Raw genomic sequence first — 13,352 nt, 5'->3', positions numbered from 1 at the left:
TGCATTTGGAAGCGGTTATGAAGAATGCCTTTTTGATACTTAGCAACTGCATCAGGATTAAATGACTGATGGAATTAGCAGGTAATGGGAACAGGGCAGGTAAAAAGAGCAACATTTATTTAATACATTCATAATCCAGCATTCTACCAATTCCTGTGTCCACAAGATGGCCAAAAATCATAAAGAAATATAAAATCCTATTACAACTCCAAATGCAGTCAATCAAAATCAGCTGAAAAATATACTTTAATAACTAAAAGTCTGGTTGGGGAAAAAAGAGGTCTTCTTCACCTGCTTTCTGAAGGCCAGAAGGAAGCTAAGAGTATGAGTCACAAAGGCAGGGCTGGCCCAAGAACTGTACTGCCTGAAGAGCCCAAATGGTGCCCCTGCCAACACTTTAAAAGGTCTGGCTGCACCATTCATCTGCCAATTTCTCGCTTCACTTATCAAAACATACCCCTACTTGGAGGATGGCCCACAACAGGGTAACACTATTGCTCCTTAGGGATGCCAATATCTCTTCAACCAAAGATGGCAGCCCCTCCATCTAAGGCTTGGAGGGGATTCTTATGGACATATGGAGAAAGCTAAGTGGTTGGTGAAGGTGGGGGAGGAAGTAGAGAGGATGAGGTGTGTCTTGAGTGGAAGGGAAGGAATTAGTGCAGCTGTGTGTGACGGAAATGTTCGTAGAGGACCTGTAGAGAGGGGATGTGGGCCCAGAGGGTATGCCTTTGCCCAAGTAGCTCACAGTCCTGCGATGCAAGCTGACAATGAAGGATCACAACCAACAGGTTCAGGTGATGTGATCAAGTTCTGAAAATCAGAGCTTTACAGTCTGTATCTAGAGCGACCCACAGGCGATAGGCTCTTGTTCTACTCAATTTCGCGCAGATTGCAATCATGAGACATTCAATCTGTCAAGACTAAGTGATGTCTGATCTCTCCTGTGAGAAACAACAAACCACCTGAACTTCTTAATGTGTCACATTTTAATGGAAATGCTATTTAAGAAAAAAAAGAAGTGATGTTAACAGTGAATCATTTCACCTGAAGCTGAAGGTTACCTTTGCTACTAGGAGCGTTATCATTTCTTTGACGGTTTCTTCAATTAGTTCATCTATTTTTGAATGATACTGGTGCTGAGGAGGGGAGGAAAGACGGAGGCAAAATATTATTAGCATAAATCAGTGGTAATGCACACTTTGTTGTTGTTGTATTGGCTATGATATTTTGATGCCGTTAAGAACGTGCTCTAGTGTAGTTGGCAGTAACGTATTAACATTTACATGAGGCTTTTTACCGAGGAGCCTCTGACGGGATTTTGTGCATGATAGTCAAATCCTAGCTTCAGTTCCATGCATGCAGCTGAGCTGATATTAATGAGAATCAAATGCACACAGCACAGGACAAAGTCCTTTTTGCTATATGTAAGTAATGATAATAGGGGAGGGGCAGAAGTGAAAGAGTACATTACATCTGTTCTTTAGTTCTGATTGGTCTAAAGTGTTTCAATTAAGGCATTCATATTCTTTAAGATATAAGCAAGTACTGGAACACAGCTCACACAGCAGAGCAGGGGTAGGGAATGTGTGTCTCTCCAGAGGTTGTTGGACTTCAATTCCCATCAGCTCCAGGCGATGTAGGCAATGGTGTGGGATGATGGGAGTAGCAGGCCAACAACATCTGGAGAGCCACACATTCTCCATTTCTGCTGTACAGCAACATGGCAGCTGTCTCTTGGTGAACAGCCAAGCTGCCGTTGGTTGGAAGGAGCCTACGAAGGAGCTGATTTTAAGCAGACAGGCTGAAGTAAGTGGAGCCATTGGGCATAAAAGGTTGCCCACTTCCAGAAAGCTGAGTGGAATTCCACTTTGTTTCTCCACCTTTGGCAAACAAATTAGCTAAGGACATAACGTTCCAATGCATGTGCTTGTTAAGCATTCGAGTGTAAAAACGATCGAGACACGGGTGTTCTCACTCATGCAAAAGATGGCAAGTGCAGCACTGAAGCCCCTCAATTTACACCATACTGGGGCATTAGGTCAGTGCTGACTCACAGAAAAGATTGACACATTCAGCATCACTTTCTACACAGCAGTAGAGATTGACCCAAAGGTTCCCCACCCAATTACTGACCAGATCAAACCTTTCTGAGCTCTGAGAAAATCACCAAGGGGTGTGATTTCGGGCAAGACATGAACTATTTCTGCTAGTTTTTAAAAAACAAAACAAAACATGCTTCCTTTGAAAACAGGCTTCTCATTACTTAGCAATCACTGTGGTGTATTCTCTCGTTTTGCCAAAGAACAGCAAAAATATTTAATATATGATGATTTTTTCCACATTCCTTCTACTGCACATTAAATAAAACATTGAAAGCGCTGATCTTAGTCACTGTATTTATTTCCACTTGTTTGCGCTGTTATTTTAAAACATTAACATCCAACCAATCCCCCCACCCCAACAACATTAGAGGAAACAAATCTGCTATAAATACTAAATCATGCTTTGGGGAACAAAGAGTGTGCGGGGCAATTAGAAGTGTGAGAGGTTGGTCCCTCAGCATTGACTAGAGTTCCACGGTAGTCTGAGCTGCTCAGTGTTTTACTTCCTTTCAGTGGAACAGTCACATATTACAACAGGAACTTGGAAGAAAAGAAAACAAAATGTAGGACACACTTACCCACTCTTTAGCAAACTTTCAGATGATTGGGGACAGAAATAAAGAGGAAGGTGCAGAAGACAGGAAAAAGAACATATGAAGGTAAACAATAAATAAAAACAAAATCTTCAAAAGAAAGTGGGACCTTCTAAATGGGGAGGGGCATGAAAAAGCAGCAGCATGCACAGAAACAATAAGCAACAGGAAATGAAAATTATGATTCAAATCGCTTTTCACTGAAATACCTGAGATTCCTACCAGAGAGAACCACGAAGAAATTCAAAAAAGGCTTTGAAAAGTGATTGTTACACAGAACAGAACACAAACACAGAACATCTCTAGTGAGACAGAGAAATATCATCTTTGTTGCAATTGGAAGGCGGGGGGAGAATATATGTACAGTTCAGTGGCATGGCAGCTGTTTTCTGAGCTTCAGTGGGTAGACTTGTTACACTCTCTGGTTTGGGGATGTCTAAAACTTAGTTGTTGCCCTACTGCTCACTGAATTCTGGGGTCCCTGCCCAAGGGAAGAGATGATGCTCCAAGAATTAACACAGGAGCTTTGTCCACCACATTCATAGGCCACAACAGAATTGACTTTTGACTATTTCTCTAGCTAAAATGTGTAATCAATGTTTTAGAATAACCCTCATAATGTAAAGTTACAACCTTAAAACACTTCTGGTTATGTTTTTATTTACTCAATAGAATTATTTCATTAAGCACCCATCCTTAGATCTCCACAGGTAATAAATTTATGTGGGATGTGACTGAATGGAGAATAAACTTTGAACTTCAAATGTGACATAGAGCATCCATTCCATTCTTCTTCCCTTGACTGCAGACTCTAGGATGAAAAGGGGTGTGTGTGTGTGTGTGTGTGTGTGTGTGTGGAATGTGGCAGCTTCTCCACAAAGGCAAATGCTAGCCCATAGGCTGGATCTTCACATGCAGCAGAATTAGGCAGCAGACTCGCAAGGCAGTAGAATAGACAATTTCTACATATTCCCCTATGAAAAGAAATACCCTGCAGATTGAAAATAGGTATCGCAGAGGGTGAGCTGAACTAGAACCTTTGGGAACGGCCCATAGCTCAGTGGTAGAGCACATGCTTTGCATGTAGAAGGTCCCAGTTTCAATCCCTGGTTATCTCCAGCAAAAAGAGAATCAACTAGCAGGTGAATTGAATGACCTTCCCCTGAGACTCTGAGGAGCTGCTGCCAGTCATAATAAATAGCATTGGTCTGGACTAACAATTAGTCTGATTGGTCTGGACTAACTATGGCAGTCTCCTGCATGAATTTCTTTCACTGCCTCATGCTAATAGTCAAACTGAGTTTTAGGGGAATTGATCTTTCATCTGCAGTATAAAGTTGTAGAGTTCATTCTGCCATCTCCGGACTCTATCACCAAATTCTGCTACATGTGTACATGCAGACAAAGCCTCATAAAGGAGTTCTATATGCATAAGGGTGTGCATGTGTGTGTGCGCGTGACCATGTCTGTGTGTAATTGTGTGTGTTGTGTGTGTATGTAGAACTTGGAAGGAACAAGTCAGCATTTGAGTGTACATATGTGCATTTATTTGCGTGCACTGGAAATGGCATAGATGTGCTGGAGAGGAAAGGACAGAGGGCAGTTACAACTTGCAGAGAGCACAGGGGCAGAGGAAGAGATGCTAAGAAAAGCAGCAGCATTTCAAAATCCCACCTAGTGCTTGTTTCTGCCTCCCTTCTCATGTAAAGGGGCTAAAAACCTAGACCCCCGTAAAGTAGGGGTGTTGAACCTCATTCAGATGAGGGCCACATTCCATTTTTGGAGAAGCTCTCAGGGCCTCATTCTAGTACTGGGTGGGGCCAAAGGCAAAAGAGCAAGAGATAAAACACCAAGAATACCAGCATTTTTAGCTTAAGGCTCTTACTAAGCCCTGGAAGGTGCATTTCAACATTTTAGAATGAAGAAAAATCTGCACAAAAGCAAGGACACCAACGATTGGTGTATGTATGTATGTATATATGTATCTGATTGCACCCCACTTTTCCACCAAGAAAAATGGTACTCAAGGCAGTTGGGAAAAAGACAGCAGGCCTGGGGAAGGGGGCATGGCCTTCTGGGGAACCCCAGAGGACAGCACTGGGACACCAGGTAGGCTGGATTTGACCCCTTGGCCTGAGGTTCTCCACCCCTGCCGTAAAGATAACTGCTCTTGACCCAAGTAGGCATGTACAGCACAGACAGATCCGTATTTGCACAGGAGAGTAAGGACTTGTGGCAAGGTAATGCAAATAACTGAGGTAAGGAAGCAGAAGCCAATGGAAATCTTCCTGCGTTTGCAGTTAGGGGGCACAGTCTTCCCCAAATCACAGTGATTTGCACAGGGATTGGGTGCCGATACGCATCCTCCCTTGCTCCCTCATCCCCATCTATTAAATATCTTATTCCACGTGCAGAACCTCTCTTTCCTCAGCAGCCACAGCCACGTTGGCAGATATTTACTCTGGATGGTGGGATGCAGGCGGCTCTGCTGAGGAGTAGCATGCTATATCATGAAGAACGTGCTTGACAGAACAACTTCTTGGACGCACAAAGCAGCAGACATGTCCTAGAGGACGTAACCCTTTGACATATGTACACATGCCACCCACAAAGCACAGGACAAACAAAGCTTGCAATGCACACCATGCACACCAGTGGAACTATGCTGGCTGGGCTCCATTTTGAAAAGCACAAAAAGGCCAAACAATATGTTGTGCACAATGCTGTACATGCCCAGACCTGGCACACTCTGGCTCCGATATACATGCATGGAAATGGGACCCTGACAAGCATGTACAGCAAAGATAACGGATGTGCAAGCTGGACATATCCAACCGCATCTGTGCTTTTGAAAATGCGGCCCGTAGTTAATGGTGGCAATGCATGGATTCGAAAATAAGAGATTCTCTTGACTGATTTGTTTTTTTGCCCCGCTTGGGCTTTCCATATAAGTCCAAAAGACATGCTTAATTTGCCACATTATCATATTGTTTTAATCAAGGACTTTTGTTTGTTGGAGGTGAGGGAGGGTGAAATGTCTCTTGTTAGTGTTCATTTTCATTGGATAAATTATGAGATTTAACTAAAAGGATGGCTAGGTGTGTGCAAAATAATACAGTGTGAAATGCATTAACAAATATATTTTCAATTAAAATCTTGTTTACAACGCAAATAAGAACAGCAGCAGCAGCACTAGAATGCAGCCGAAAGATAGCAGACCTGCTGTCTGATTCTCCAACTCCTTCACCATGGCAAGTTCTATTGACATGAACAAAACTTGTTCTGGTGGAACTGGGGGGGCGGGGCAGGGAGTGTTGCATTTGTAGAAGCAGAAGAGGCTCCTTGCCTGCAGAAAGCATTTACTATGGCTGCTGGCTATAAGAAGCATCACATTTTTTTTTGTTCAAACCTGCTCCTTATTCTGAACTCACAGTGCTAGACGGAGAACATGGATGAATTAGTTTATATGCACCAGGGTTGGGTAACTTCAGAGGGCCCAGTTCCGCCCCACAGAACTGACCAGTGGATGCACCCTTGGTACTGCTGAAACTGCCAGCAAATTTTGAAAGCTACTGAGTGGTGAGAAAACCCCTGCATGTTCCCTTTTGAACAAGGAGCACAGAGAGAGCGCACCTTGTTTTAATGCAAAATTTCAGCCCCAGAAGCCCCAAAGGAGCACAATTTTGCATTAAAACAAGGCGTTTGCTCTCTGTGTGCCTTGTTTTAAAGGGAAAATGCAGCTTTTTCTCAGCACTGCTGCATGCTGCTGAAATTTGGTAGCAATTCTGCAGTGATTTGGAGCCCACAAAAAAGGATGGGGGCCATGCATGCAGCCCAAGTGTTGCCCACCCCTAATATGCACTGAAACTAAGTTTTACTTCAGATCTAGCTTTCGCCAATGTTTAGGACCTCCTTCCGCCCCCACATAGTTCTATTAAAGTCAATGTTATGCCCTTTTGCTCATGGGACTGTTTTATTAAGCTATTCATTTGGGGCTGGTAACTGCAATGTAGTGCATCTTGTTCACTTTCTAATTATGCCACTCTTAAGTCTGGGTGATGTGGGCTGATGTATGGTGTGGATGTGGGTTAATAATATGTGGATGATCCTCCTTCCGGCAGACATGAAATGTTGGACACCCCCTGGGTGCCTTTTAAGATGCCTCGGCACAGAAGTTGTGTGGCCCTTTTAATGTGTCTAAGGCAGGTCCCTACTTATAGCCAATAGTGTCCTCTAGCTCATGAGCTATTAGCAGAAGCTTTACTTATTTGTTTGTTATATTTATATCCTGCCTTTTCTCTAAGAAGCCTAAGGTGGCATACATGGTTCTCCTCTATTTTAGCGGCCATTTTATTTGGCATGCTACAAATATGTGATGGCTTGCAAAATTGTGGTTCCTGCTTAAAATTAATGTACCAGCTGACCTGTTTGCTGTGGATAGTGAGATGCCACAAGCAAAGAAGAAAATTGTGACAAGCTGGGCAGATGTGCACCAGCCTTCTCTAGACTGTATATGTCAGGATAGTTCTGTTATCACAACGTTGCAAATAGATCCATAGTGCTCAGTTCAATGTGGAGGAGATGGAAAGAACATAGGAAGCTGCCTTACATCAAGTCAGGGCCAAGCCAGATGTGCTGTTGAGCATGTGACTGGCCCTTGCAGGAATGTTTTTTATTATTATTATTACTATGTAAGAGTAGGTGGGTGGGTGGGTGATCTAGATTGGCATGGGGTTAAATCCTTGCACAACATAATGGTCCTGAGCTTGAGTCTTCCTGTCCACATCTGCTATTTCATAAACAAACAAAAACCACACAAAGGCCGATCAGGTGCTTAACACCGTATCTAATTTGGCCCTCACACTATTTGTCCATCTGGCCTGGTACTGTCTATTCTGACAGGCGGAAGCTCTCCAGGATCTTAGGCAATGGTCCTTTTCACCCCTTGCTACCTGATCATTTTAACTAGAGACAGCAGGGATTGAACCTGGATCTTCTGTATGCAAATCATATGCTACTAAGTCTGGATGAAAGTCCTTTAAATAAGGAACATTTCATCCAGCATAAGGAACATGCTTTTATATCAGCATAATCTCTCCTATGTGGATATTTGTTTGTTTTTTAAAGAGATACAGGAGTTGCAATCATGCACCAGGGAACTATATACATGCTTGCCTCCACAGAAAAAGAACATATCCAGATGAAAATCTCCAGATAAAACATGGAGCAAGTAGTTTAGGAGGACTGAGAAGGCCTTGAGGTTGGTGCAGATGGCTGCTCAATGACAGTGCTGCTGTGTTCAGCCCACATCTGACAGCATCCACACAGGCAGAAGCACGAGATGGGAAGCTGTCAATAAGTGAAGCCACAGGAGAGCCTTCCCCAACCTGGTACCTTCCAGATGTGTTGTACAACTCCCATCATACCCAAGCAACATGCAGGGTGGGGATGGTAGGAGTTGTAGTCCAACACATCAAGAGCGCGCAAGGTTGAGCAATGCTGCCATAGGATATGGGGCTCAGAGCAGTGCATTACATGAGCAGATGGCTCTTTTACACCAGATATTTTGGGGTATAGTTGCTCTGCTGACTCTTATGCTTTATCCTGCATAACTCATAACTAGGGATGTTCGGACTATGTAAAATCCACTCCATCTGTGTTTTGAGGATTGTCAGGCACCTTTCGTTCCATCATCCGCTCACAGATGCGATTTTTTTCATCATGCGGAAAAATACGCAAATAATTACATAGGAGGTTTCGTAGCAATTTACGTAATTTACCTTAGTTCATAACATTTAGTGTGTTGTCCCCTATTCCATTCAACTTTTCCTCAGCAGAAATTTGCGTATTTTCCTACAAATAATTTGCACAAATTTCGGGAAAGTAAAAAAAACACCTGAAAGTCCATGAACTCTGCACGGCGGATTCCACAGGTTGGATACTTAGAAATCTGAACTCATTTTAGTCCGTCTTGAATTTCTCCGGCATCCCTACTCATAACCCATGGCTTCACTTGTTGGTGCTTCTCCCTCTTGTGTTCCATTCTGGAAAAACTGTCCAGGTAGCTTCACTGCATCAAAGTAGGTGTTTGTGTTTCCCAAACTGGTTTGCAGGAGTGGGTTGCCAGCTCAGCCTAACTGCTGGGAAACTTTGGCCTACTTTATTAGTAGGAGGAGTTAAATTCATTTACATTCACTTTACTAAACTGATTCCATCTGACTTGGGTGTGTATGTGAGAGGCATGTTTCGCCATGGAGTCCCTAACAGATTGTGTGTACGCTGCATTTCTGTTAGTGACCTTCTGACCTTGGAAAAGAAATAAAAACATACCAGACCAACCAAGAAATGTTTGATACATAAGTTTATGCCTGTCGATGCATTAAAAATTCAGAGGAAAAAATAAATATTTAAGGTGGTAAATTATGTCTGCCAAATGTCTGAACAGCTGCCTTTGAATATAAGGACACAGAGAGAATATGGGTGTATGTGTTCAGCAGAATGCTTTTCCTACAATGTATCAAAGTATGCCATATCTAATCATACAAAAGAACTGGAGAAATAATGCCAACATTTGGGGCCTCAATATGATACAATGGATAGGCCTTACATCCACATGAAGGAATTGTGGATATTGCGAGAAAATAAATTCACAGGTCAAACTGAACTGTTTCTGGACTAGTGTGGGAAGATGGAAGCATTTCACCATTTCATTTATCAAATGCCTTCAACTCCACCTGCCGGTTACATTACTGACAGTGGAGTAGTAGGAGCTGCTGCAAATGGACTGTTCCCACGTATGGAATTGGTGGTTTGCCACTGAAAATTGGTGGCAAATAGCTACAGGGTAGTAAGTAGGTCATATTTAGTTTGTTCTCAGGCTGAATTTGACCTTTCTACCACTGTGTAGAGGCTACAGAGCAGTAAATAAGTCAAATTTAGCTAACTTTGGACTATTTTCTGCTTTGCAGTGGTAGATCACCAACTGTTTTGCTGCCAAAGCAAATTTTGGCAGCACAGTGGGGACAGTGGGCTTCACATGCAGCGGGGGTTCTCAGGAGCCATATGTTGCCCACCCCTGGTATAGGACATGAGTAGAACAAATGGGAACTGGGAGCACACTGAAAAGGAAGGGCCAAATTCCTGTCGCGCCACGGTCTGCTGTGGCTTTGGGAATGGACTGTGATTCAACAACCAAGAGCTCAGATGGGGAATGGAAAGAATCCCAGCAGCACAGGCTTGCAAGGGTGTGGCTGGCATGAGGCAGAAATGCTACAATAGCGAACACTGGCATCCCTTTGGAACAGGGTTGCGGTTGACCACATGGGGCATGGTCAGAGACATCCCTACCTAATTTGAGGAAGGAGGTGGGCAGAATATTAGAGTAACTGGTACAAATATCATTTGACATAGTACAGTATCAGCCACTCTGCATATTAACAACTGTTCATCTTTGAGAGGACTCGGAGAAAAGCAAAGAGAAACGAGGTGGCATGAACAACTTAGATGAGGTAAGAAGTCATTAAAATGAATAAAAAAGAAAACAAACGAGATGGAATAAGGAGGTGTGTATGAATCCCGCAGTCCTAAACAGTAACTTATGCACTGATAATTCACATCTGATTTGCAGGTCTATTAGCTGAACTATTTGTTTAAAACATCATACCATAGCAACTGCTACTTCACACAATAGCTACATATGTGATTTCTGTACTATGGTATCAATACCTTCTCAAGGAGACGCACGCCGATTGCCTGGGACATATTAAGGCAGATTCTTTGCGCAACTGAATTGCTGCTTGTTATCAGCCATGATGGATCATGGATTTGCAAGAATAATGTGGGTGACAAAGCATGTAAAATGTGGGTTGGCCTGGGGCAATTGAGGCTGGCAAGTGCCTTTTGTCTATGTTATACCTGATGGGAAATGAAACTGATACAACTGACAAATGGCAAATTAAAAACTTATGGAACCAAATTTCGCATCACATGTACAAGAAGTTAAGCTGAGTCCCAGCCATTGTATGTGGATCATACCTAGAATTTATTACAACTAATAGTATTATTTATTATTGGAATTGTTATGGGAGGTGCTGGTGGGTTATATTTGTCAGGAGATTCAGGGTTCAGATAAGAAGCACTGAGAGACAGATGCTGGCTCTGCACTAACTGGGCCGCTGGAAGAGTTTGGAAGAGTCACTTCAGACCAACTACCAGAAGCCTCTGGGTAGAATCCTTCAGAAACAGGAAGTCAGTTGATCATGAGCAGCCAACCACCTCCCATTTTGAAGTGCAGGCTGAAGGCGCAGGATTGCAGCTTGAGATCGACAGGCATATGGTCAAGGAACACCTAATTACTTTGAATGAGTTCAAATCTCCAGGGCCAGATGAGCTGCACCTAGAGGAATAAAGGAACTGGCAGAAGAACTCTCAGAACTGCTGACTATTCTCTTTGAGAAATCATGGAGGACGGGGGAAGTGCCAGATGACTGGAGGAGGGCTAATGTGGTCCCTATCTTCAAAAAGGGCAAAAAGAAGGAACCTGGGAACTACAGACCAGTCAGTCTGACATCAATCCCTGGGGAAATTCTGGAGCAGGTTATAAAGCAATCTTTCTGTAAGTACCTTGAAAACAATGCAGTGATTATTCGAAGCCAACATGGATTTGTTTAGAACAAATCCTGCCAGACGAATCTGATCTCATTTTTTGATCAGGTAACCTCCCTTGTGGACTGTGAGAATGCTGTGGACATAATGTACCTCGACTTCAGCAAAGCTTTTGACAAAGTGCCCCATGATATCCTGATGAGCAAACTAGCTCAAAGTGGGTTAGATGAAACAACTATCAGGTGGATTCACAGTTGGCTACAGAATTGGACTCAAAGAGTGCTTCTCAGTGGGATCCTCTCAAACTGGGGAGCGGTAACGAGCGGGGTACCGCAGGGCTCAGTCCTGGGCCCAGTGCTCTTCAACATTTTTATGAATGACTTGGAGGAGGAGGTGCAGGGAATGCTGATCAGATTTGCAGATGACACACAACTGGGCAGGATAGCTAATACCCTGGAAAACAGAAACATAATTTAAAATGATCTTGATAGGCTGGAGTGCTGGGCAGAAAACAACAGAATGAAATTTAATAGAGATAAATGCCAAGTTCTGCACCTAGGAAAAAGAAACCAAATGCACAGTTACAAGATGGGGGATACTTGGCTCAACAACACTACAAGCAAGAAGGATCTTGGAAGTGTTGTAGGTCAGAAGCCGAATATGAGCCAACACTGTGATGTGGCTGCAAAAAAGGCAAATGCTATTTTGGGCTGCATTAATAGAAGTATAGCTTCCAAATCCCGGGAAGTACTAGTTCCCCTCTACTCAGCACTGGTTAGGCCTCATCTGGAGTACTGTGTCCAGTTCTGAAACTGGAAAGGGTTCAGAGGGGGGCAACGAAGATGATCAGGGGACTGGAAATAAAGCCTTATGAGGAGAGACTGAAAGAACTGGGCATGTTTAGCCTTGAGAAGAGAAGACTGAGGGGAGATAGGATAGCGCTCTTCAAGTACTTGCAAGGTCATCACAGAAAAGAAGGCCAGGATCTCTTCTCGATCATCCCAGAGTGCAGGCCATGGAATAATGGGCTCAAGTTACAGGAAGCCAGATTCCGGCTGAACATCAGGAGAAGCTTCCTGACTGTTAGAGCAATATGACAATGGAACCAATTACCTAGGGAGGTGGTGGGTTCTCCCACAATGGAGGCATTCAAGATGAAGCTGGACAGCCAACTGTCAGGGATGCTTTGACTTAGATTCCTGCATTGAACAGGGGGTTGGACTCGATGGTCTTATAGGCCCCTTCCAACCCTACTATTCTATGATTCTATGATTCCTCCTAGGGCCTGCTGCCATTTTTCAGCCTGAGAAATGTATTACTATAGGAAGTCACTTGACTGATCCACCACATCTGCCAGAATATTCTCCAGTCTGCCCACCTATATCTTGGTTTGTTATGCCCCACCTCACTTTCTTACACATGGATTGCTATCCTTGTCTTGTCATTAGCCTGGTCACGGACAGATAGAGCTCTTTAGCTTAGGAAAAAAGTGAGCAAGGGGGTACTTGATAGAGGAGTATAAAATTATGCATAGTGTGGAGAGGGTGGACAGGGAGACATTTTTTTCCCTCTGTCATAATACTAGAACCCGGGGACATCCAATGAAGCTGAATAATGGAAGTTTCAGGACAGATAAAGTACTTCTTCATACAGTACATAGTTAAACTATGGAATTCACTACCACAAGATGTAGTGATGGCCATCAACATGGACAGCTTTAAAAAGGAATTAGGAAATTCATGGAAGATAAAAGCTAACAAGGGCTAGTAGTCATGATGGTTGTATATTATCTCCACTATCAAAAGCAGTATGCCTTGCAATACCAGTTGCTGGGGAACACAAGCAGGAGTGTTCTGTTGCGCTTGTGGGCTTTTCTTATGCTCTTAGATTTTACAATAGATTTCATCCACCACAGTGGTTGGAGCCTGATCATGCCAAACCTTATGAACAGATCACTTCAATATATAGATTTGGTCTCTGCAGGGTCCCATGGTTTCCTCTCCTATGTTCGGGAAGAGATACTACAAAGGTGTCTCTCCTCAGTTCCTGA

General features: G+C 43.3%; 1 protein-coding gene across 2 annotated transcripts in view; it reads right to left on the bottom strand.

Moving 5' to 3' along the window:
* The window catches only part of CADPS (calcium dependent secretion activator), a 517,790-nt gene that overhangs the window by 86,577 nt on the left and 417,861 nt on the right, over positions 1 to 13,352 (bottom strand). For both annotated transcript variants that reach the window (XM_084840490.1, XM_084840489.1), the window contains one exon: positions 1,065 to 1,139. In XM_084840490.1, coding sequence (XP_084696616.1) covers positions 1,065 to 1,139 — 75 coding nt within the window. The remainder of the gene's footprint in view (positions 1 to 1,064; positions 1,140 to 13,352) is intronic.

This window comes from Heloderma suspectum, chromosome 2, assembly GCF_057233095.1.
Source record: "Heloderma suspectum isolate Gila_16-S chromosome 2, 16-S_ref, whole genome shotgun sequence".
Classification (NCBI taxonomy): Eukaryota; Metazoa; Chordata; class Lepidosauria; order Squamata; family Helodermatidae; genus Heloderma; species Heloderma suspectum.
Note: the sequence above shows the minus strand (reverse complement) of the source record. Positions and strands in the feature narration are given on the sequence as shown.